The sequence below is a fragment of the Elephas maximus genome, chromosome 4, assembly GCF_024166365.1.
Source record: "Elephas maximus indicus isolate mEleMax1 chromosome 4, mEleMax1 primary haplotype, whole genome shotgun sequence".
In the NCBI taxonomy this organism is placed as follows: Eukaryota; Metazoa; Chordata; class Mammalia; order Proboscidea; family Elephantidae; genus Elephas; species Elephas maximus.
In genome coordinates, this window is record NC_064822.1 from 58,196,144 (window position 1) to 58,221,106 (window position 24,963).

General features: G+C 45.4%; 1 protein-coding gene across 2 annotated transcripts in view; it reads right to left on the reverse strand.

The window, feature by feature from the left end:
• B4GALNT3 (beta-1,4-N-acetyl-galactosaminyltransferase 3) overlaps positions 1-24,963 on the reverse strand; it is a 107,239-nt gene that overhangs the window by 18,827 nt on the left and 63,449 nt on the right. For both annotated transcript variants that reach the window (XM_049882158.1, XM_049882159.1), the window contains exons 2-3: positions 8,562-8,665; positions 7,472-7,549 (exon numbers count right to left, since the gene is read on the reverse strand). In XM_049882158.1, coding sequence (XP_049738115.1) covers positions 7,472-7,549; positions 8,562-8,665 — 182 coding nt within the window. The remainder of the gene's footprint in view (positions 1-7,471; positions 7,550-8,561; positions 8,666-24,963) is intronic.

The following is a 24,963-nucleotide window of genomic DNA, read 5'->3' on the forward strand; positions in this document are numbered from 1 at the left end:
CTAGATGGATAGACAGACATGCACGCAGGCTGCCCCAGCACCCCACCCCACCTGCAAGTACTTATCTCACTGCTGCAGGTCATGGTCCACCCCAGTCCCAATCCCCATCCTTGGGGAACTCAGCACTTATGCTCACCCCGTGGTTTGCCCTGAGGGCTGGGTCTGTTTCCTGGACACGCGCTCGTGCGCACGCGCGCGCGCACACACACACACCGTCCCCACTCCTTGCAGGAAGGGGGTGGTTTGTGCTCCCCAGGAGAGGAGGTAACAGCCATGACAGAATGGCAGAGAAGACAGGGAACTGGAAGGAGCTAAGCTGGGACTTCAGCTAAGGACTTGCTCTCCTCCTCCCCTTCCCCTAAAGCCAGTAAGAAGAAAACACCACAGCTGTCTGCTGGTGAAACCTTATCTACCCGTGGTCTTCTCACTCTGGTTCCCCAGGCTGGGAAGCAGCTGGGAAACGCTGCAGGAGGTATCTGAGGGCCCCATCCGGCTATCCCAGTGAGCCAGCCAAGCGGCCTCCCCACCGAGGCCTCCCTTCTGCCCTCTCAGGAGCTCCCAGCCTCACTAGACCAGGCCTGCCCTGGGACAACCACAAAGGTGCCTGGGGCTTCCCCCACAGCACTGGGTAGGTTGTTGCACAGGACAATGACATCTTCTCTCTTCCCGAGGCTGTGGTATTGGTGGGGGACTGGACTGAGCCTTGAGGCCTGGAGCAGAGGGCCCCCTTCAGAAGAAAGGGCTAAGGCAGGAGCCAGTGTTTTGAGTGGTAGAAGGGTTGGTAGCTTGAGAAAAAAAGAGCTTGAGAGGGGAGGGCAAATGTAGTGATATGATCCCAATCTACCACGACAAAGAGTTTCAGATTACCCCATATCAGCTTCCCCGCCCCAACCGCCCCAGCCCCAGAGCTTCGTCTCCAGGTTGTGGGAGGCAGGGCCTCAATTACGCTATATAAGCCCTGCCCTGCCCTCCCTACTGTGGCCCATCGGATATCAAAATCAGAGCTGCCCAGAGAAAAACTCAGCAGAGGTGGAAGGGACACCCAGATTGGAAGCCCAGATAGAAGGAAGCGGCACAAGGTCCTCAGCAAGAGATGGGGAGGGAGTGAGGGAGAAAGGAGGAAGGGGAGGAGAGAGGAAGGATGGTGGTGGGAAGGGAGAACTCTACAGGAATGCTGAAGATCTGAGGTGTGGCTGGTGGGGTGGGCAGTCCCCAGGCTCTGGGAAACACTGCTGCACAGCTGGATGCAGAAAAGACACAGGAGTCTGTCACTCCTGACACTTCAGCAACTTGGCACCTCCTGGGCACACTGTCCTGGTCAATGCTAGGAATGTGAGCCCTGGGGGAGCAGCTCCCCAGAAGATGAGTGGGGGGCTGGGATGGGTGGGAGAGAGAATGTGGGCTGGGTAGGTGGGGGGTGGGTTAAGGCTTCATGGACAGAAAGAATGGGGACATTGTGCTACTTCTGGGGAAATTCCTTGAATCCGGTTTATAAGACTCAGTTGTCTCCTGGAATGGCCCCCCTCTGCCCCCTCCCTGGGAGACCTTCGGGGCAGTGTGTTCAGCTCCTGCATACTTGCCAAGGTCCATGGGGGAGAACATGCCACCAGAGCAGCCTGTTGCATTCTGCCGGGAGGCCAGAGGCTGGGGGGGGGGGGGGCACGGGAAGGAGTGAGTAGCTGGGCTGGCTGCCTCACACCTCCCTCCCATGGCCTCTCTTGCTTTAGCAGTGGGATCCTGAGGTGCAGCAGGGAACAGGGAACAGGGGACATGAGACAAAGAGTTCAGGAAGAGGCCATCTATCTCCTCTGGGGTCTAGGCCCTTACCCAGCATTAAGCTAGCCCTCAGAACATGCTTCACCCACCCTCAGGATGTAGGTGGGGGTCTCAGAGACCAGTGAACACTGTCTTCCTCACCAGGATTTGTATTGTTCCAAGTTTTGGGGCACTTTGTATCTGGCATAGAGCCCTGGTGGCGCAGTAGTTAAAGCACTTGGCTGCTAACTGAAAGGTCAGCAGTTCAAAACCACCAGCAGCTCCTCGGGAGAAAGATGTGGCAGTCTGCTTCCATAATTATTTACAGCCCTGGAAATCCTATGGGACATTTCTACTCTGTCCTATAGGGTCGCTATGTGCCGGAATCAACTCGATGGCAGTGGGTTTGGTTTGGTCTTTGTATATGGCAGGGATGCAGGAGTCTGGTACATAAGCCTCTGCCTACTCTCTACGTTGTCCAGCAGAGACTAAGGCCCGGGCAAGGACATTAATTACTCCAAGTGTAGAGTACACCCATGGCCAGTGATGGATTTGGAACTTCCAATTAAAAGTAGTGGAGAAAATATCTACTGGAACCCTCTCATTATAGAGATGAGGATATTGAGGCCCAGAGAGGTAAACTTACTCCCCGAGGACACACAATAATTAACACTGTGGATGTGTGCAGAAGTGTACGCAAGTACAGACAGAGGGCAAGACCAGGCCAGTGGGTCCTCACCCAGGAATGTCCACTCTCTCCCACCCCTACCGACACTGGCTCTGCCAGGCTGGCAGCGAAGCCTCCTAACTGGATCTCAGCTTCTCCCCTCTCCACCGATTCTTCACACTGCCTCCAGAATTGTCTTTCTAAAACACAGATCTGATCATGTCACTCTGCTGCTTAAAACCTCAGAAGGTACCCAGACACGCTGCTAACTGAGAACTGAAAAAGACTCCTAAAGCCTACTTTTCACACGAAGATTAGATAGGCCTATAAAACAAAAAATAACACACATGAGGAACATGCTTTTTAGTTCAATCAAATATATGAGACCAAATGGGCAACTCCTGTTCAAAAGCAAGAGGAGAAGGCTGGAAGGAATAGGAATTGGACGAATGGGCACAGGGAATGCGGGGTGGATAGGGGGTGTGTGCTGTCACACTGTGGGAATTGTGACCAATGTCACAAAAGATGTGTATAAATTTCTGAGTGAGAAATTAGAAATTAACTTGAGCTATTAACTTTCACCTAATGCATTAAAAAAAAAAAAAACTCTCAGAAGACTCCCAGAAGCCTTCAGAACAAAGCCTCACCCCGCACGCAAAGCCCTTTACAACTGACCTACTTTCACAGCCTCACCTCACACTACGTCCCATCACACACCTATACTCCACCCACACCAAACCCCTGTCAACCAAAAATGTCATGCTGTCTCACCTCTCCATGGCTTTACAAATACTGTTTCCTGATTGAAAGGCCCTTTCCTTCCTTTCCTGCATGCTCACCCTTCAAGGCTCTTCCTTCAAGGCTCTTCTCAAATATCTTCTCTTCAAGGTCTGCTCTAACTTAACCAGGCAGAGTTAACAGCTGCCTTGCCTGTGTTCCCTGAACATCGTAATTATTTGAACAAACGCTTGGAGAAGGTAAGACTGGAACCACAGTCTCCAGACTCAGATATTCCTTCATTTATTCTATAAGCACTGTTTTAGTCATCTAGTGCTACTATAACAGAAATACCACAAGTGGATAGCTTCAGCAAAGAGAAATTTATTTTCTCACAGTCTAGTAGGCTAGAAGACCAAATTCAGGGTGTCAGCTCCAGGGCAAGGCTATTTCTGTTGACTCTGGAGGAAGATCCTTGTTATCGATCTTCCCTAGGACTCGGAACTTCTCTGCACAGGAACCCTGGGTCCAAAGAACGCACTCTGCTCCCGGTGCTGCTGTGTTGGTGATATCAGGTCTCCGACTCTCTGCTTTCTTCCCTTTCCTTTTATCTCTTGTAAGATAAGAGGTGGTGTAGGGAAACTCCCTTTACACTGGATCAGGGATGTGACCTTAGTAAGGGTGTTACAACCCCACCCTAATCCTCTTTAACATAAAATTATAATCACAAAATGGAGGATAACCACACAATACTGGGAATCAAGGCCTAACCAAGCTGATACATATTTTGGGTGGACACAATTCAATCCATGATGAGCGCCAAGTGTCTGCTTTTGCCAGCCCTAGGGTTGCCACTAAACAGTTAATGCTGAAAGATGTGGTCCTGAAAGGAGACAGACTAAGCAAACTGGTGTCACCTGCCCTAGGAGCTCCCACAGAGGTGTGAGATACAGAGGGAGTGGTGGGCTCCACCTCCAGGAGAGATTAGTAGCCCATGAGGGCACGTGAGCACTCACTGACCCTCCACTACAGCATGCTGCTGCTCGGTCATATTCAGATGCAACAAGACCAGCACCCTTGCCTGGTGGTTCAACTCAATAGGCAGTGAGGCCTCGCCCTGGAGGAGGAGCACAGAAGTTGGAACCACACTTGTTCTTTGAAGGAGTTCACATCTGTTCTTTGAAGGAGTTTCTCCTTGGGATAAGGAGGTTTCAGATTCCATGACAGGAAGGAGTATCTACAGAGTTTGAAGAAAGGGCCGGAAGCCCATCTGGTGAAATCAGGATGGATGAAACGATCCCCATCCTAACAGGCGGCTTGTAATTGAACCGAGGTGCCACATACCACCCCACTGAGGTGACCAAAGTGTACAGAATAGAAGGTAAGCTGTAATGATGGTGATTTGGGGCTCTGAAGAAAGAACCTGATGCACACAAAAACTTGTACACAAATGTTCATAGCAGTATTACTCATAACAGCCAAAAAATAGGAACAACTCAAATGTCCACCAACTGATGAGTGGATAAAATGGGGTATACCCATGCAATGGGATATTATTCAACAATAAAAAGGGGTGAAGTACTGATATATGCTACAACATGGATAGAACATGGAAACATCATGCTAAGTGAAAGAAGCCAGTCACAAAGGACCATATATTGTATGGTGCCATTTATACTCAATTTCCAAAACAGGAAAATCTATAGAGACAGAAAGCTGATTGGTGGTGGCCTAAGGCTGGGGAGACAAAGGAATAGGAGTGACTGCTAATGGATACAGGGTTTCTTTTAGGGGTAGTAAAAATGTTCTAAAATTGATTGTGGTGATGGTCACACAGCTCTGTGGATACACTAAAAGCCATTGAATAGCACATTTTAGATGAGTGAATTGTATGGTGTGTGAGTCATATTTCAATATGCTGTTTAAAAAAATGAAAGGAAAGCCTGGTTTGTGTCACAGCCCTGTCCACAAGAGAGAGACATTGCCTTACCAAAGCCTGCATGAAATCACCCACAAAAACTCTTTCTGACTTGCTTTAATTGGATTTTGTATGCACCAAATTTCTTCCTTGGCATTATTTTAGTTTTCCAAGGGAAGTATCCTGGATAGCAGACACAGAGTTTTGGTCAATGGATGGGTACATTGACAGGAAAATGAATAAGTTGGTATTGGGGTTTGTTAATTATTGTCTTGTGATTTGGGTTGATAGGAATAAGTTTCTGAGAGCAGATAGCCATCAAGCCCAGTCCCCACAGCCAGCCATCCAATGCAGTCTCTCTCTCTCTGACATGCTTAGTACGATGCCAATTGCTGCTGTGACTTTGAGAGTGACTTCTGGCCTTTGAGATCCTGACCTGCCAGCCAAGGACTGGGACAGAGAACAGCCTTCTCATATTCTGTCCTCGCTCACCTCTCAGTGACCTTGAGCAAGAGAGTTAGCCTTTCTTAGATATTACCTGCAAAAGGGGGATAACAACACAACCCAGCTGCTAGCGTATGTTCAACAAATGATATATAATATTACCCTGAGGGTTTCCTGCTGAAATTGTATGTGGAAAGGCAGAAGACAGGTAAGGAGATGGGAACAGAGATATTCCCGAGACGTGGAGGGACTGTGAAATTGAGCTGGAAGAGGGCTGGGCTCAATCACTATGCAGCTACGTGACTGAATATATTATTTAACCTTTGAGGTCCCTATTTTCCTCATCTGTAAAATAATGGGATTGGATTGGATCAGCCATTCCCTTAAGATTCATGAAGACTGTGATGAGAACTTGTAAACTACTTTTAATATTAAAAAAAACAGAATCAATGGAAATCAGGCATTTACTCCAAAAGGCCACACAAACTTACTAAAAGATCAATTATTTCTGTAAAAAGTTAATTCCATTTTAATCACTACTTATTTGTTTATTGTTTTAATTTCACTAGATACTCAAATAGAAATATCTGTGTAAATTGACATACATCTCTCTCCTTGACTGGCAAAAAAAGTGGCAGAATTAACGATTTAATAAATGCAGAGTGTTTTGTAGCTATAATCTTCCAAAATAATTGGCTTGTTAAGAAAAGTGATCAGAGCTGTCCTTAGAGAAGCCTAGGTCACTGGCCTAACGATCTTTAAGGCACTTTCATTTCAAAACACTATCTGTGGGTGGGGCGGGACATAAGTACCTGATGATATCACCCAGCTCGGGTGTGCCAGGGTTGTAATCCATTCTCAGCGCTTTAAAAAGAGGCAGTTTCACAATGTGGATAACCTAACATTTAGCATAATACTACCCCTTTCCCTCCTGTCCCAGAGCAAGCAGGTGGAAATAAATTGGAAATAAAACCACCAAGGCTGAAGAGATTAATCTCTGACAGGCATGGATAATGACAATGGGCTGGCCAATCTTACCAGGCCAAGGAAAGTAGCCTGTGCCCACAGACCTCGGGACTAAAAGACACTGAGCCATGGGCAAGGTGTAAAATATGAAACCTAATTTAAAATTTTCATCCCCAAAGCACTCTGCTACTATCAAGTCTTGGCACAAGAACTTACCCAAGGCCATCTCGGACACGTTAATTAACCTCCCTAAGCCTCAGTTTCTTCACCAAAAGAAAAAGAAGCTGTCAAATCCAAACTAAAGAAAAAGTGTCATGATGGTTATGATAACTTTCATTCGCCTGTTTTACTGCCTCCTATAAAATTTTCCTAAAGTACAGTTTCCTAATGTATGTTCTGTAGAACTCTAGTTTTCATAGAATGTTAATGGATGTTTTGTGGGGGGAAGAAAAAAGCTATTCAGGAGTCAAATAAATCTGGAGTAGGCCCAGTTAAATTGAGTTCCACAGATGACTGTGGAACTCCTCAGGCCCTTTAATATGATAACACAAATGTCCAAGAAAGGGATGTAGCATACAGTTTTCTAAACTTATTGTAACAATGAACTACTTTTTTCCTGGAATATTTTACAGGGCTTAATGGTCTAAGAAAAGACAGTTTGGGAAGCCTATCTTTAAGAATGGGGATCGAGAGTAGCCAGGAAAGTTTTGTAACTTTCCTGAGCCTTGTTTTTCCCACTTGTAAAAGGAGGATAATGATACTATCTTACAGGGTTGTAAATCTTACAGAGTTTTAAATCTTCCATGAGAGGATATATGTAAAGCAGGCCTTCAAGAAATTCTAGCTCTCCTTCTCTAAAGAAAGAAAACTCAGTCTTGAACGCTCGGTGGTAAAATTTTTCAATAATAACCACTAGAAAAAAAATCATTCTGTAGTCTCTGGAATTATCTGGAAAAAATATTTTTTTAATCCTCTCAAAGAACACGGACAGTAGAGCCTCTTACCTCTGAGAGCCAGGGGACAGGCTTGTTCCACTTCAAGTAGCTGCTGTTACTGCTACCACCTTGGTCAGTTTCTTGGTTCTAGTGGAAGAATGGAGAATGAAGTTGGTGAGAACATTAGAGTGTGAAATTCGGGGAACGGACAGGATGCAGGGTCCCTTGAAAATGCCTGTGGGGAAGTACCATCAGGAGACAAGTATTGACTTAAGAGACATTCCCATTTATTAGTCGCATTACCGTCCCTCAGAGTATACCTCCTTACAAGCTGTATCAATGTATACGCCTGCGGTTCTTTTACTTTCCTGAATTTTCTCAGCCTTTCCCATATGGAAAAAAAAAAAAAAAAAAACTTTCCTAATTAGATCAGGATCTCCTGAGGGCAGGGGCCCAGGGTTGTTACCCCTTGAGGATATCCCAGCCCCTCTCTACCCACGCAGACCCACAGGTCGGTTTGGTTCTGATGCAGCTGCAGGGATCTATGCCTGCTCCAGGCCCAGAGGCTCAGCATAAGGGCTCCAGACTAAATTGGACCCTAATTTCCCTAACCCCACCCAGAGCTGTCTCTCTAGGGTCCCTATCTCTCTAGGGACCACTGGCCCAAGAAATACTATAGGGAAAATTCTCCATTATAAATCTGTACCCCCAGCTATTTGCAGGGAGGGGTGTCTGTCTACCTCATCATCTCTGACTCTTAGCAGCAAGCATCTGGTGTCGTCAGCAAAGTACCAGCCCAGGCCTCACACCAACAAGAGGCAGGACATGCTGGCTCTGCTTCAAGTCATCTATGGCTGTTTGAGATGCTGGCCGCCTGCCTCAAGAGGTTCAAACATGGGCATCTTGAACTCTAAGAACTATGCAACAAAGGCAGAAACAGGACAAGCAGGCCCAGTGTTCTGAGAAGAGCAGGATAGACATCTCTACTCCCTTAGCTAGGAAACCCATGGTGCCAGATTGGGATTTCATTGGCTGGTTCTCCTCTCCCTCTCTTACCATAGAAAAGTGGAGGTTCCCTCCCCCTCCGAAGGTTATAAGGGCAGGGGCACCTGAAGATCTGAGTTAATCAGCAGGGGGACCAGCTGGTTCCACCACATACCTTGAGGCCCAACTTCTGGGGGTGGTAGAACTGGAGATTTGGATCCACAGCTGGGATGTTTCTGCTGGACAGAGCTTTGGCCAGTTCGCTCCAGCTGCCATACCCTATGCAAGAGAAAGAGGAGAGGAAAAAGGTCAATATAACCCGAAGCCCTCATAAATCTAAAGATTTGGGGGGAATAATAGAGGTAAGCATCTCCCTTTCTGCCTTTTCTGTTCATATAGTGGATAAGAAGGTGGGGGCAGTTACAAATGTGGCAGAAAGAGGACCTGAGCTCACATCCTTTTAAATTTGCTGCCTTCCATACATCAGAGGAGGAGCCCCTGTAACACAGTAGTTAAACGCTTGGCTGCTAATGGCAAGGTCAGTGGTTCTAATCCGCACAGCAGGTCCTCTGGAGAAAAAATCTGGTGGTCTACTCCCATAAAGATTACAGTTTAGGAAACCCTATGGGGCAGCCGTACTCTGTCCTACAGGGTCGCTCCGAGTCGGAATCGACTCAACAGCACCTAACAACAACATACATCAGAAAAGGAGCCAGGCCAGGTGCAAAGGGACTACTATATATGATTCTTTTCTTCTGAAGACCAATTTCTCCCAAAAGCAGCGTGGGGAAATGGTTGTGAAAGGCAGTAGAAATAAGCTTTCACTCTTTGTGTCTGCAGCTCAGTCCTTTTCCTCAGAGCCCAGGGAGACGGGAGAGATAGCGGGAGGCAGGGATACCCTTCCCCCTGCCCTGTGAACCACTGGGCTGCTGGATGGAACCAGAGCTGGTGAAGCAGGACTTGGTATTTGTCAAGGAAATTCATAAACTGCAGGTGATGAAAGATTAGAGGCCTGGTTATTCCTGGATTGATCTGGAGGCTGTGTTTGACGAATGAGGTCTGTACCCTGAAGGTTCCGGAACCGGCTAGGCTACACACATCTGGGAAGGCAAAAAGCCAAACCATGGTGAGCGTGAGGCGGGGAACAGGAAATTGTTGGGGGTGCCCATATGCATTCAACAACAAGGAGACCAAGGCTTCTAGAAGGGTGGGGGGGAACAGAGTTCAGTGGTCAGTCACTGCTACTCACTAAGGGTCAGAGCCCTGCCAAGAAGAATACCTGGCCATGGCTGTTGAGCTTTGAATATGCGGAACCCAACCACTGGTAGCCATAAACTGGAATCACAGACCAGCAAGAGCTAGAAGAAACTTTCAAGGTCACCTAGCCCTCACTTGACAGATGAGGAAAATAGCACCCAGGCCAGTCAAAGCACTTTATCCAGGGTCACTTAGCAAACAGTGACAAAGTTAACACTACAACCCAATCGTTCAAATGGATTTCCACTGGGTTGCTACTTTTTCTCCAACAATTTCAGTAAGATGCCTCTGTGATACTGTTGAAGGTGCCGCATAAAAGGAGCCAAACGGACAGCCACTGACTCCTGGGATCCAATACTGGACAAGTGAGCAGCAGTGTCATAGGAAGGCCTATGTGAGGACCAGCAGGGATATGGATGGCCAACCAGGCACAGAATGAAGAGCACAACCCATAAATATGGGCCTCAGAGAAAGTGAGCCTCAACATTTTACATGAGTATTTACGTAGCTGACTCTTGGTCGGGGGGGACTGGGAGCCATACATTGGAATGGGATGAGGGGCTGTGGTTTTAGTGCTTCGCTTACACATTTATGTTTTGTATGGCCCTTGCAGGCACAATTTCATTTAAGTCTTACAAGAATCTTGTCTGATTCACCCCCATTCTACAGACAGGGAAAGAGAGGCTCAGGGAGTTTAAGCGACAGAGCTAGTTGTTCCAAAGCCAGGACTAGCTAACAGGCCAGCATTTTCTCATTCTGCCTACAGTTTCTCCTGTGGCCGCTTTTTGGCATAGACTTCGAGGAGTCCCAGGGCCAGAAGCCTCAGCTAGGGATCTGTGCCTTTGGGTTTCTGCACAGACATTAAACCTCAGATTATGTTATGGTTATAGGGACTTCTGCAGGTTTATCCCTCTGCCACCAAGGTCTCTCCTGTTTCCATGGCTGGCCAGATGGCTGCCAGGAACAGGTCTGACTAGTTTAGTGCAAAGGCATATCCTTGGGAAGGAGGATTCTGGGGCCAGTGAGGTGATGATATGTGGTGTGAGGGAGACAGAGAAAGAATGCTGTCAGACTTACACCCTACATTTCTGGGTGAGCTCAAAGGAAAACTGTTCATCTGCTAATCCCAACTCAAACACTTTATCTAAAGTAAGAACTCTATCCCTTCCCAGCCCCACGGAGTTGTTGGCTAATGGGTTGGGGGCTCAGATGTCTGGGTGAAAAATGAGCCACACTGTGGGGAAGGGTAGGACAGGCCCTGCCCTGCTTCTGCCTCTGAATGATTAGGTCATCTCTTCCTTGACTTTGTTCTTAAGACTAAAACCCTCTACTTCTAGACAAGGTTGTGAGAAAACACTAATAAAAATGCTATTTGCAGTGCCTCCTTTGCCATGAGACCAGAAAAACTCGATGGTGCCTGGCTATCATTACTGAACATTTTGATCAAAGATTCTATAGAAGAATCCTGATCAAAAGGGGCAAAATGCAGAACAGACATTTCAAATTCTTATGGATTCCTGGCTTTCTGGATGAACCCCGAAACAATTGCCCTAAGACAATCTTTAATTTTAAATCAAAAATAACCCCTGAAGTTTTCTTAAAACTTAACAATGGTTTAGCTTAACTAGTAAAAAAAAAAGTCTGCCTTAAGCATTATGCTGCCTTTTAAGAATTATCTATATGTTATCAGGAGCCCTGGTGGTGCAGTGGTTAAGAGCTCTGCTGTTAACCAAAAGGCTGGCAGTTCAAATCCACCAGCTGCTCCTTGGAAACCCTAGGGGGCAGTTCTACTCTGCCTATAGGGTCACTATGATGGCACCTGGTTTGGTTTGTTTATATGGTATCAACAGATTAGAGAGGAAGCTTAGGGGGAAGTGAGTTTATGTTAATGGAGGGGGAACAACTCAGACAAAGAGCTCAAGAATGGCTGCACAACACAAAGAATGTAATCACTGAAAAAAAACTGTTGGAATCTATATGATACTATAAAAACTCAACTACAAAAAGACAAATAACCCAACTAAAAAATGGGCAAAAGATAAGAACAGACACTTCACTAAAGAAGACATTCTGCCAGCTAACAGATACATGAGGAAATGCTCAGGATCATTAGCTATTAGAGAAATGCAAATCAAAACGACAATAAGATTTCATCTCACTCCAACAAGGCTGGCATTAATCCAAAAAACACAAAACGATAAATGTTGGAGAGGATGTGGAGAGACTGGAAAACTTATACACTGCTGGTGGGAATGTAAAATGGTACGACCACTTTGGAAATCTATCTGGCGTTTTCTTAAAAAGTTAGAAGTAGAACTACCATACAACCCAGAAATCCCACTCCTCAGAATATACCCTAGAGAAATAAGAGCCTTTACATGAACAGATATATGCACACCCATGTTTATTGCAGCACTGTTTACAATAGCAAAAAGCTGGAAGCAACCAAGGTGTCCATCAACGGATGAATGGTTAAATAAATTATGGTATATTCACACAATGCAATACTACACATCGATAAAGAACAGTGACGAATCTGTGAAACATTTCATAACACGGATGAACCTGGAAGGCATTATGCTGAGTGAAATTAGTCAGATGCAAAAGGACAAATATTGTATAAGACCACTATTATAACATCTTGAGAAATAGTATAAACTGAGAAGAACACATTCTTTTGTGGTTACGAGATCGGGGAGGGATGGAGGGTGGGAGAAGGGTATTTACTGGTTAGTTAGTAGATAAGAACTACTTTAGGTGAAGGAAAGGACAATACTCAATACAGGGAAGGTCAACTCAACTGGACTGGACCAAAAGCAAAGAAGTTTCGGGGATAAACTGAATGCTTCGAAGGTCAGCGGAACAAGGGCGGGGGTTTGGGGACTATGGCTTAAGGGGACTTCTAAGTCAATTGGCAAAATAAATTCTATTATGAAAACATTCTGCATCCCACTTTGAAGTGTGGTGTCTGGGGTTTAAATGCTAACAAGCGGCCATCTAAGATGCATCAATTGGTCTCAACCCATCTGGATCAAAGGAGAATGAAGAACACCAAGGTCACATGATAACTATGAGCCCAAGAGACAGAAAGGGCCCCATGAACTAGAGACTTACATCATCCTGAAACCAGAAGAACTAGATAGTGCCCGGCCACAACCAATGACTGCCTTGACAAGGAGCACAACAGAGAACCCCTGAGGAAGCAGGAGAACAGGGGGATGCAGACCCCAAATTCTCATAAAAAGACCGGACTTAATGGTCTGACTGAGACTAGAAGAATCCCGGCAGTCATGGTCCCCAAACCTTCTGTTGGCCCAGGACAGGAACCATTCCCGAAGACAACTCATCAGACATGGAAGGGACTGGACAATGGGTTGGAGAGAGATGCTGATGAAGAGTGAGCTACTTCTATCAGGTGGACACTTGAGACTGTGTTGGCATCTCCTGTCTGGAGGGGAGATGGGAGGGTAGAGTGGGTTAGAAACTGGCAAAACAGTCACAAAAGGAGAGACTGGAAGGAGGGAGCGGGCTGACTCATTAGGGGGAGAGTAAATGGGAGTTTGTAGTAAGGTGTATATAAGCTTATATGTGACAGACTGACTAGTTTTGTAAACTTTCACTTAAAGCACAATAAAAATTATTTAAAAAAAAAAAAAGCTAGAAGTAGAACTACCATACGATCCTGCAATCCCACTCCTTGGAATATATCCTAGAGAAATAAGAGCCTTTACACAAACAGATATATGCACACCCATGTTCACTGCAGCACTGTTTACAATAGCAAAAGGACAGAAGCAACCAAGGTGCCCATCAATGCATGAACAGATAAATAAATTATGGTATATTCACACAATGGAATACTACACATCAATAAAGAACAGTGAGGAAACTGTGAAACATTTCATAACATGGAGGAATCTGGAAGGCATTATGCTGAGTGAAATTAGTTGCAAAAGGACAAATATTGTATAAGATCACTATTATAAGTACTCGAGAAATAGTTTAAACAGAGAAGAAACTATTCTTTGACGGTTATGAGAGGAGGGAGGGAGGGAGGGTGGAAGAAGGGCATTCACTAATTAGATAATAGATAAGAACTACTTTAGGTGAAGGGAAAGACGACACACAATACAGGAGAGGTCAGCACAACTGGATTAAAACAAAAGCAAAGAAGTTTCCTGAATAAACTGAATGCTTCGAAGGCCAGCGTAGCAGGGGTGGGGGTTTGGGGACCATGGTTTCAGGGGACATCTAAGTCAATTGGCATAATAAGATCTATTAAGAAAACATTCTGAATCCCACCTTGGAGAGAGGCGTCTGGGGTCTTAAACACTAGCAAGCGGCCATCTAAGATGCATCATTTGGTCTCAACCCACCTGGAGCAAAGGAGAATGAAGAACACCAAGGACACAAGGTAATTATGAGCCCAAGAGACAGAAAGGACCACATAAACCAGAGATTACATCATCCTGAGACCAGAAGAACTAGATGGTGCCTGGCTACAGCCGATGACTGCCCTGACCGGGAACACAACAGAGAACCCCTGAGGGAGCAGAACAGCAGTGGGATGCAGATCTCAAATTCTTGTAAAAAGACCAGACTTAATGGTCTGACTCAGACTAGACATACTCCGGAGGTCATGGTCCCCAGACCTTCTGTTAGCCCAAAACAAGAACCATTCCCAAAGCCAACTCTTCAGACAGGGACTGGACTGGACTATGGGGTAGAAAATGATACTGGTGAAGAGTGATCTTCTTGGATTAGGTGGACACTTGAGACTATGTTGGCATCTCCTGCCTGGAGGGGAGATGAGAGGGTAGAGGAGACTAGAAGCTGGCGAAACGGACACGAAAAGAGAGAGTGGAGGGAGGGAGCAGGCTGTCTCATTAGGGAGAGAGCAATTGGGAGTATGGAGCAAGGTGTATATAAGTTTTTGGGTGAGAGATTGACTTGATTTGTAAACTTTCATTTAAAGCACAACAAAATAAAATTAAAAAACTGTTGGATCAGTGTGTTTTGCCATGTATATTCGCAGCAACAACAAAATAAATTAAAAAAAAATTTACATGCTATTTGCTCTATCGATTGAACTTGAGGTATGTCTCAGATGCACATTCTTTCTCATAGACTGGTTTCCCACTCCAGTTAAATTCTTTGACCCTTGGAATTCACACCTCAGGGTCAAAAGATTGAACTATCACTGTGGGTCTTTAGCTCTCCTTGTCCTGGCATCTGCTGGGAAGTGAACAGGTGGCTGTCTCAGTAACCACAGGACAAGCCACTACGGGGTGGCAGGGTGGGAAACTCAGTGAGATTAAACCTAGCCAAGCCCTGCCCAGGTCACGTTGTTGCGGTTAGCTGTCACTGAGTTGTCACCTGACTCGTGGTGATCCCATGCATAATGGAACGAAATGCTGCCCGTCTGCACACCCACGATCAGTTCCAGATTGTATCTTTGGCTCCTGAGTCATGACAACCACAGCACAGCAAAACAAAATGCTGCCTGGTCCTGTGCGAGCCCCATAATCAGTTGCGGATCAGACCTTTGTGATCCATAGGGTTTTCATTGGCTGATTTTTGAAAGTAGATCACCAGGCCTTTCTTCCTAGTTCCTGTTAGTCTGGAAGTTCCACTGAAACCTTTCCAGCATCACAGCAACACACAAGCCTCCGTGACAGATGGATGGCGGCAGTGCAGGAGGTGCATTGACTGGGAAGCAAACCTAGGCCTCCCACATGGAGGGAATAAAAATAGGCAGTCTTAATGGCTTTAAGATACACAGACACTGGGATAGTCAACAGCCCAGCCATCAGTAATTTAAGGGGTAGGAAAATCCCTTCACAGTCTTCATGATATAATTAGACAAACAAGGCTTCGCAGTTGGAAAGATTAATTCTATTCTCCCATTATAAATCGTGACTCCTTGAGCAAATCATTTAACCTCTCTGACCTTGGCTTCTCCACCCGGATGGTACGGATAAAAACGCCTGCCCCACAGGACTACTGTGAGGACTGAATGCATGCCAGATCCTGGCATGGCTACAAAAGTAATAGATATTTACGACAAGGAAGAAAATCATAGTACTGAAAATAACAACCACGACCAAAAAAAGAAAAAAAAAATCAGAAACACCGAGCACAGTATCTGGCACACAATAAGTACTCAATAAGCGCTCCTTCTCCTTTAACAATCTCTGAGTTTGGGGTTTTGGACTTGGGCATTAGAAGATGTGTGTTCCAGCCCCTTTTGAATTTTTTAAACTGCAAACAACCTGTAGCTCTCTGTCTTGTCTCTATGCGTACTGCCTTACACAGAGAAGTAAGCTGTGGGTCAGGTATGACTCAGTGCTGCCAAAGCGGTAGGTGCCACAGACAACACTTCCTGTTTGTTTCACAGGTATTGCTTTCGGGTCATCCATTCACCCATCCCGCTCCTTCCCATCATCCCATAAATATTTACCGACTGCATATTACACGTCAGACACTGAGCTAGGCATTTGAGCAATTCCTATTCCTCTGCCTTTGCCTCTTAGTTGATGCTGCCGGTGGACACCCAGGCATTGCTCAGCCCCCTGGGGGAAGATGGAACAAAAGAATGTGCTGCCTTAGTATTGACACTTGTCACTTTCCCTCTGGTAAGTGTCCGTCATCTCCTGCTCCTAGCTGCACCTCCTTTCCCTGGATGCCAGCTGCCAGGGCCTGTCTCTCCTGTAACAGGTGTCAGGTTTGTGCCAGGAGACAGACACCGGATCTTAGGTGACAGATACAGCACCACCATGGGTCTTATATTCTGCCCTCACAAAGCTGGGCTATCAAATTCACCATCAGCTGGAACCTTGCCGAGACCCCTCCTCTGTGTAATGCAGGCTCTGCAAAGGCCTGAAGATGATCGTTTCGGATGCTTTAGTGAGAATACCGCATACAGGTATCTCTGTGCTTTTTTTTTTAGAAGACTCTCATATCCATTATTTCATTGCATCTACTCAACCTCCCTGTGCAATGTCTGTTATTTCCATTCTAGAGACCAGGAAACACACAGAGAGGTGAAGTCATCAGCCAAGGTCACACAGCAAAGAAGGTAATCCATGTAAAGGACTTAGTGTCTGGAACATAAAAAGCACTCAACACGTTGCAGCTTATTATTATTATTCATAATGTTGCAGATCTAGAATTTTGCACTCATTTTTCCTGACCCCTGGTCCGATGCTCTTGCCCATATGTTATGTGATCATCAGGGACCATCACACCACGGAAAAGGAAGTTCCTCACTGCTCAGGCTGGTGTTGGTGATATAGATGCTGTAGAACTGTGGGCCTGAGTCACCTACCACTAAGGGCGAAAATCAGTTCCAAGCACTTTTAATTTAGCAGGCCAAAAGTTCAGACTAAATTCTTATGTAGGTGCGAAGTCCTAAAGCTTGTTAACAAAGCCCCTGGCTGGACTAACTGTTATAGGTTGAATTGTGTCCCCCCCAAAATTATGTGTTGGCATCCTAAGCCCTAAAAAAAAAAAGTAGATATAATCCCATTCAGGAATAGTTTCTTTGTTATGTTAATAAAGGCATATCAGCGTAGGGTGTGTTTTAGGCCAATTACTTTTGAGATATAAAAGAACAGATTAGACATAGAAGCAGGGAAGCACAGAGGAGGGAAAGGAGATGTCACATGAAGATTTCCAAGGAAACAGAAGCTGATAAGAAGCAAGGACCTTCCCCCAGGGCCCACAGAAAGAGAAAAACTTAGCCCAGAGTCAGTGCCCTGAATTTGGATTTCCAGCCTCCCTAATTGTGAAAAAAGCACCACCCACTTGTGGTATTTCTGTTACAGCAGCACTAGATAACTAAGACGTTAACTAACTAACAACGCACCAGAACTGTGGCCCACTACAGGAGCCAAACCAAAAACCAAACCCACTGCCACTGAGTCAAGTCTGACTCATGGTGGCCCCACACGTTACAGAGTAGAACTGTTCTATAGGGCTTTCTTGGCTGTAACCTTTACAGAAGCAGTTGGCCAGGTCTTCCTTCTTTGGAGTGGCTAGATGAGTTCGAACCACCAACCTTTAAGATAACAGCTGATTGCAAACCATTTGTACCACCCAGGCTGCTTTCATCACAGAATATCCTCCCAAATCAGCCTAACACAGAAATGTATTTAAAACTCTACCTATTGGTTTCTGTAAAAGATAGATCACAAGAAGTACTGCTTTTGCTCTAAGTAATTATAGAGAAACCTGTAAGAGCCAGAACTTGATGTGACTGCCTTGTCTTTCTGGGTCTTGCAAGTTTTCTGCCTTTGACAGGGTACAGTCTTACTACTTTTCTATCACTCATTTTTAGTGGAAAATATTTGAGTTTTCCTTCTCTGACAGGTTTCTGTCTTACACAGGTTCCAGCTCTCCCAGGTTTTACTGTATATCCCCAGAATTTGCACAAATTATCTGCTGGTCTACACTGAACGTGATATTGTCAGCCCCAAATGAATTAGATTTGCTCACTTTTCACTCTTACACCTTATTTCTTGCTCATCTGGAAATGGATTTTATACACCTACAGACGTTAACACTTTATGTATTAAAAGTACATCGACTGTTAAAAAGCAAAGATGTCACTTTGATGACTAAGGTGCGACTGACCCAAGCCATGGTATTTTCAGTCGCCTTATATGCATGCAAAATCTGGACAATGAATAAGGAAGACTGAAGAAGAATTGATGCCTTTGAATTGTGGTGTCGGGGAAGAATACTGAAGATACAATGGACTGCCAGAAGAATGAACAAGTCTGTCTTGGAAGCTGTACAGCCAGAATGCCCCTTGGAAGTAAGGATGGCTAGACTTCGTCTCACATACTTTGGACATGGTGTCAGAAGGGAAAAGTCACTGGAGAGGGACATCATGCTTGGTACAGAGTGAGTGAAAAGAAGAAGACCTTCAATGAGATGGATTGATACAGTGGCTGCAGTGATGGGCTCAAAGAGCGACGGCTGTGAGAATGGTTCAGGACTGGGCAGTGTTTCATTCTGCTATACATACGGTCACTCTGAGTCCAAACCACCTCAACAGCACCTAACAACACAGATGTTAACTGGGTGTAGACGGCCCAACCCAGTGCACTCACAAGTAAAAGGGTAAACGGGAACAAAAGGGTTAAGCACCCCCCCTCCCCAAAAGGCCAGCTGTACGGGCAGGGAAACTGGAAGCCAATCAAGAATGCCCACAGGAAAGGTGGGGCTGAGAGTAATGTCTGAAAGAGGAGGGATAGTGTTAGGCGGGCACAGGGTAGCAGCCAGCAGGCACACATAAAGGAAATTGCATTTCTAAAGACTGTATCCAGCCTTGGGGCAGGCTCCTCTGGAAAGTGTTAGCACCTTCCCAAAGGGAAGGACTGGCCCTCCAGGGCCCTAGGAAGGTGAGGGAGGAGGAGAAGGAGAGGTACCTAGGAAGGCTCCTACAGACTCCACCAGATGCTAAGGACTCAAAGATCTAGGGTGAATTTAGAGAATTTGCTAAGAAGCCCCAGGGCCTGTATGGCGACTTGCTCACCACAGATTAAAACTTAAATGAGAAAAGGTGATGAAACCCAGGGGAGCTGAAGAGAGACACATCCTTGTCCCAGGAGACAACTGGAGGTTGTGACATCCAGGGTACCATTCCACAAATGCCAGGAACAAGCAGTGAGTCACAGGAGGAAAGCTGGGCCTGTAGCTGTCCTTGGAGAGTATTTGAGTCACTTGTCCTCAGCAGGACAAAACCTGGACCCAACCAGAAACCTGAGGTGTCAGGGTCGGTTGGGGATGAAGGCAAGGACCTGTCACCCACAGGGAGTCTCCAAGACAGACCCAAAGCTCCAATGGCAGAGACAGCCTGTGTGGCTTCACCTTTCCTTTCCAGCCCATGACACCCCGGGAACTTGGTGCAATAAAAATTACTATTAATGTAGCTATAGCAGTTAACATTTGTGTCAGGCACAGGGAGACACAATTGTATTAAAGAAAGTATAGATTATTTTATTTAATACAGCGTTATGAGGAAAACAGGGCTTAGAGAGGTTAAAAATTTTGCTGAAAATCACAACAGTAGTGCATGACAGGAATCCCCGGGTGGCACAAACAGTTAAATGCTTGACTACTAACCAAAAGGTGGGCAGTTAAGCCCAGAGGTTCCTAGAAAGAAAGACCTGTGGTCTGCCTCTGAAAGGTCACACAACCTTAAAACCCCAATGTAGTGCAGTTCCACTCTGTACTCGTGGGGTCATCATGAATTGGAACTGACTCAACAGCAACTGGGCTGTTCTGGGTTTTTTTTAGTAAGTAGGAGAGTCAGGATTTGAACCCAGGCCAAAAGCTGTATACTTAATTCCATTACTCTATACTGAATAGGAAGCCCTGATGGTGCAGTGGTTAGGCATTCAGCTGCTAACCAAAAGGTCTGCAGTTTGAATCCACCAGCTGCCCCCTGGAAATGCCATGAGGCAGTTCTACTCTGTCCTATAGTGTTGGAATTGACTTGAAGGTAACGGGTTTGGTTTTGGTGGGTTTTTTATTGAATATATTTGTGAATTTATGTCTACCTCCACCATCACCATCATTATCACCTGGTGTCAGGTATCCATTTAGTAGTCATCTGACTACCCACGTTCTCCATCATCACCTCCTCAATTATCTTCTACTGACCTGCTCACACACCACACACACACACCACACAACATACCATTTCTTTACTCTCTAATTTGACTACTATCACTTTTCCCTATAGCTTGAAGAAAAGCAAGGGGGAATGTGTAGACCCAAATATATTATCCCATTGCCCAATTACAGCTGGTAAATTGGACATGAGAGCATTCGAGCATAGGTCTGCCACCCTCATCCTGGTTTCCATGCCTCTTTCTCTTCAACATGAAGGTGAACAATCCAGCTGTGTGTCTGTGAGCAGGGGTTAGACTAGAGGGTTGTCAATGGTTTGCTCAGCTCCATCTCACTCTCTTAGAGCACAGGTTTGATGGCAGAGGAGGGGAGGAGCAGCACCCCAGAAAGGTGGGATTCTGAGGTCTCTCCGGTGAGTCTCATTCTCAGCCTGATGCTGCTCAGGGCCAGGTTCAGGAGCCTAAAGAATAGCCAGCTGCTCCCCCTAAGCTTCCTGCCAGACAAGCACCTGAGCTCCTGCTGCTGTTGCAATGGCTGTGGCTGCCAGCAGGCTGAGGTTTGCCAGCTAGAGACACCAGGATTGCACCTACTGCCACATTGGGTGTCACCTACAGGGGTCCCAAAAGAAGGTATCAAGGCATATGCCAGGTATGTGCTGCATATTTCTGCTCTGCTTTCAGTGTGTCCTGATCATCCAAACATCCCGGCTTGTCTCTGCTTGGCCCAAACATTCAGATTATATTATAAACCAAGGGGGTGGATGAAGATAGGAGATAGAGCAAATGCCCCTTACGTTCTGCCGCCACTGCTCCAGGTACATAACATCTGCCTGTACATGCAGCTTACTTCAGTAACTTTCCCTTCCCCAAGCCAGGGATTTGACTGGTAGAGGCCCCATAAAGTTTGGTCAGGCCCTGGGTCACTGTCATCATTGCCACCATCATCATTACAAAAAGGAGAAAAACAAAAACTAGAACATTTAAGGACTTATTTACCAGTCTATGTTATGACAGGGGAGTCCTTGAGTGGTGTAAATAGTTAAGTGCTCAACTATTAACCAAAAAGTTGGTGGTTCAAACCCGCACAGAAGAAAGGCCATCTACTTCCAAGGATCATAACCATTGAAAACCTTATGAAGTACGGTTCTATGCTGACACACATGGGGTTGTCATGAATCAGAGTCAATTCAATGACAACTGGCTTTGTTATGACAGGACAAATACAGTCACTAATACAGTTCTGTCCAATTCCAAGGCTGAATTGACTGAAGATCTTTGAAGAAGCGGATGAGTTCAGAAAAACCTAAAAAAGACACAGGGTCCAGGATTTCTAAGACTAGCCCAAGCACACTGAAGAGGTGCTTCCATCCCCAGCATCTAGACAAGGACCACTTAGGTTTTCAGGGTCCCTCATGTCAGGACTGACTTTTCTGAGCCCAGTAGGCTTGGCTTTTCCAGTTTTCATTTCTAGACAGGGACAAAGACAAGCCTCTGAAAGTGGAATGAAGATGCAGGACAATCCTTTACCTTCCTGGAGCCTTTCGAAGAAGTTTAATGGCAGTCAGGAGTAAGCAACCAGAGATAGGAGGGGAGTGAATGAATGTATGAACCAACCAACCACCAGGCACTTATTGAGCACCTGTTGTATACTTAGTATTGTGTTAATTGCTAACTGTTGTGAGAGAAAATTACAAACTGAGATATTTAGCTCCATCCATTCCTTGGAACAATTAGGGCAGAGGTCCATGGTAAATGAAAGAACCAACATGTCCGTGGACTTGTGTATGTGCTCTGGCACTCATGCCTGTGCCCACATGCAGGGCATGCACAAGCCAGTTCTGCTTTATGCAAATAGGCAGGCACGCATTAAACAGCTGGGCTAACTGATGCTAACGATGTGATGTTGCTTGATGATTTCCCATTTTCCAGACCTGCAGCAACCTCAGGCAAACACTCTGCAAACACTTCCTGGATAAAGGAACTAGTCTTCAGGATCCCCAAGAGTCAAGGAAAAGCAACACAGATATAGGAAAACTCTGGTTCTGCAAGACGGCAATGGAGTAGTTGAAGCTGAAACATCACCAGAATCCGCCTGAAGACCTGACGTTGCCCATGGAAGGCCTGAAGGGTTCAGAGCCACAGTGGGACAATAGCTTGGCAGCTAGTGAAGGAGCCTGTGCTCTTACTTCTACTTCTTTTCAGGTGGAAGGAGAGAGCAGTGGAGGCCAAGATCCCAGGAACTCTGTCTCCTGGCTGGATGGAGGTGGCTTCACCCTGGCTGAATTGGGCAGAATGGGTGGTTTCCATCGTTACAGTTCTTGGAAGATCTTCAGGGACAGAAGGTGTTACAGAAAGAAAGAATGGAATCAGGAGAAAAAAATTGAAGATTGGAAAAAAGACTGGAAGGGGAAATGAATAGAACTTGGGGAAGGTGATTTTAGAAAAGAGAAAAATAATCATCTAGCCAGTATTAAGACAGAAAGAGAGAAGTGAGAAATATTTGATAATGACTGTATTAATTATGAAGAGGCTAGACTTGTGGAGGAGGCTCTAAGTGGCACAAATGGTTAAGTGTTCAACTATTAGCCAAAACGTTGGTGGTTAGAACTCATGTGGAGGTGCCTTGGAAGACAGACCTGGTGATCTAAAGAGCAGTTCTACTCTGCACACATGGGGTCGCCATGAGTTGGGAATGACTCGAAGGCAACTAACAACGGGCTTATGGGGTGACTATAGCAAGATGCCGAAAGGGACCTGTTTACAACGCCCTCCAGCACACATTAACCACTTTAACCCACTAACGGTTAGTACCATGTGTGTTTAATAGATAACGTAGGCGCATATACCACAGGCCGGTATGCTAAGCACCTGACATGCACTATCTCAAACTTCATTATAATCCTTTCAGGTAGGCAGTATTATTATTCCCGTTTTATAGATGAGAAAACTAAAGCCCTGGGTGGCTAGGAGGGTATACTTCTGCCCAAGACCTTACAACCTTCAAATAATAGATTTTCAAACCCAGGTCACTTGACCCATGCTTTTTATATCTCTTCACATGTATCTTACACAGATCTGTTTGTTCACTGAGTGAAAAAATGATGGAACCCAAAGGAAGCAAAGAGAGTAAAGGACCCTCGGGCCAAGAGAGTTTTCTAGGGTTGCACAGAGGCTATGTTCAGGACCAGCCACAGGCAGAAGACACAGCCTCCCAGCCTTCTTTCCACCTGATGCGTCCTCTTGGAACAGCACATTCTTAAGCATCTTGTTGCACTCCTCTCTTTTCTGCATCAGGCTTGAAAACAAGTAAGATGTATTATCTGATCTGGAGAGCTGCCAGGCATTAGATCTGATGAAGTTTCCTTGCCAAGCCAAGCTGAGGTTGTCATAACCTGTTCTTGGGAAACAGAGGTGAGGTATGGGACCAGGAATGCATGGACAACAGTAACTCTGCTCTCCAAGAGAGGAATTTGGTGTATTGTTGTTGTTGTTAGGTGTCATCGAGTCAGTTTCAACTCACAGCAACACTATGTACAATAGAACGAAACACTGCTCTGTCCTGCACCATTCTCAAAATCATTGTTATGCCTGAGCCCATCGTTGCAGCCACTGTGTCAATCCATCTTGTTGAGGGTCTTCCTCTTTTTCGCTCACCTTCTACTCTACCAAGCATGATGTTTTTCTCCAAGAATTGGTCCCTCCTGTTAACATGTCCAAAGTATATCAGATGATGTCTCACCATCCTTGCTTCTAAGGAGCATTCTGGCTGTACATCTTCTAAGACAGATTTGTTCGTTCTTTTAGTAGTCTGTAGTATATTCAGTATTCTTCGCCAATATTAGCGGTTACCAGGGTGGGAAGGGGAAAATTTTCACTTAGAGTGCACTAAGTTTCTGTTAATGGTGGTAGAATAATTTGGAAATGGATAGTGGTGATGTTTGCACAGTATGATGAATGTAGTAACTAATGACACTGAATTGTATATGTGAAAAATGTTGAGCTGGCAAAGGTTTTGTTATATATATAACCAGTTGCCATTGAGTCGATTCCAACTCATGGCAATTCCATGTGTGTCAGAGTAGAACTGTGCTCCATAGGCTGATTTCTTTTGGAAGCAGATCACCTGGTCTTTCTTCAAAATATGTGGGTTATATGGGTTAGCTCCCATCCCAGAACCAGTAACCCTACCATAATCAATCTATCTAATGTTTTTATATTAGAGCTCTTTCATATTCTTGGCCTCATTCTCAAGTTTATTCCAACCCTATTGTCATTTCCATTTTGCTGATAGGGACATGATAAGTTATCTGATTGGTCTAATGTCAAAGAGAAGCCAGCATTAGTGCCTAGGCCTTTTGAATGTTGGCTCAAGACTCGATGTTCCATAGTGTACTGCTTAGCTGTGGCTGCTGGAATTAAGTGAGCTATAGGGAAAGTATTTGGGGGGAGGACTCTGACTGAGCCTAACCTAAGAAAGGGTTGAAAATTAGCACTGTGCAAGCAAGAACTAGGTCTTATTCATTATTATATTCCCACTGTATAAATCAGTTGAAATTAGTAGTTTCAACACATCCCAGCTCCAAAAAAAAAAACAAACCCGCTGCCATCAAGTCAATTCCAACTCATAGCAACTCTACAAAACAGAGTAGAACTGCCTTATAGGGTTTCCAAGGAGCCGCT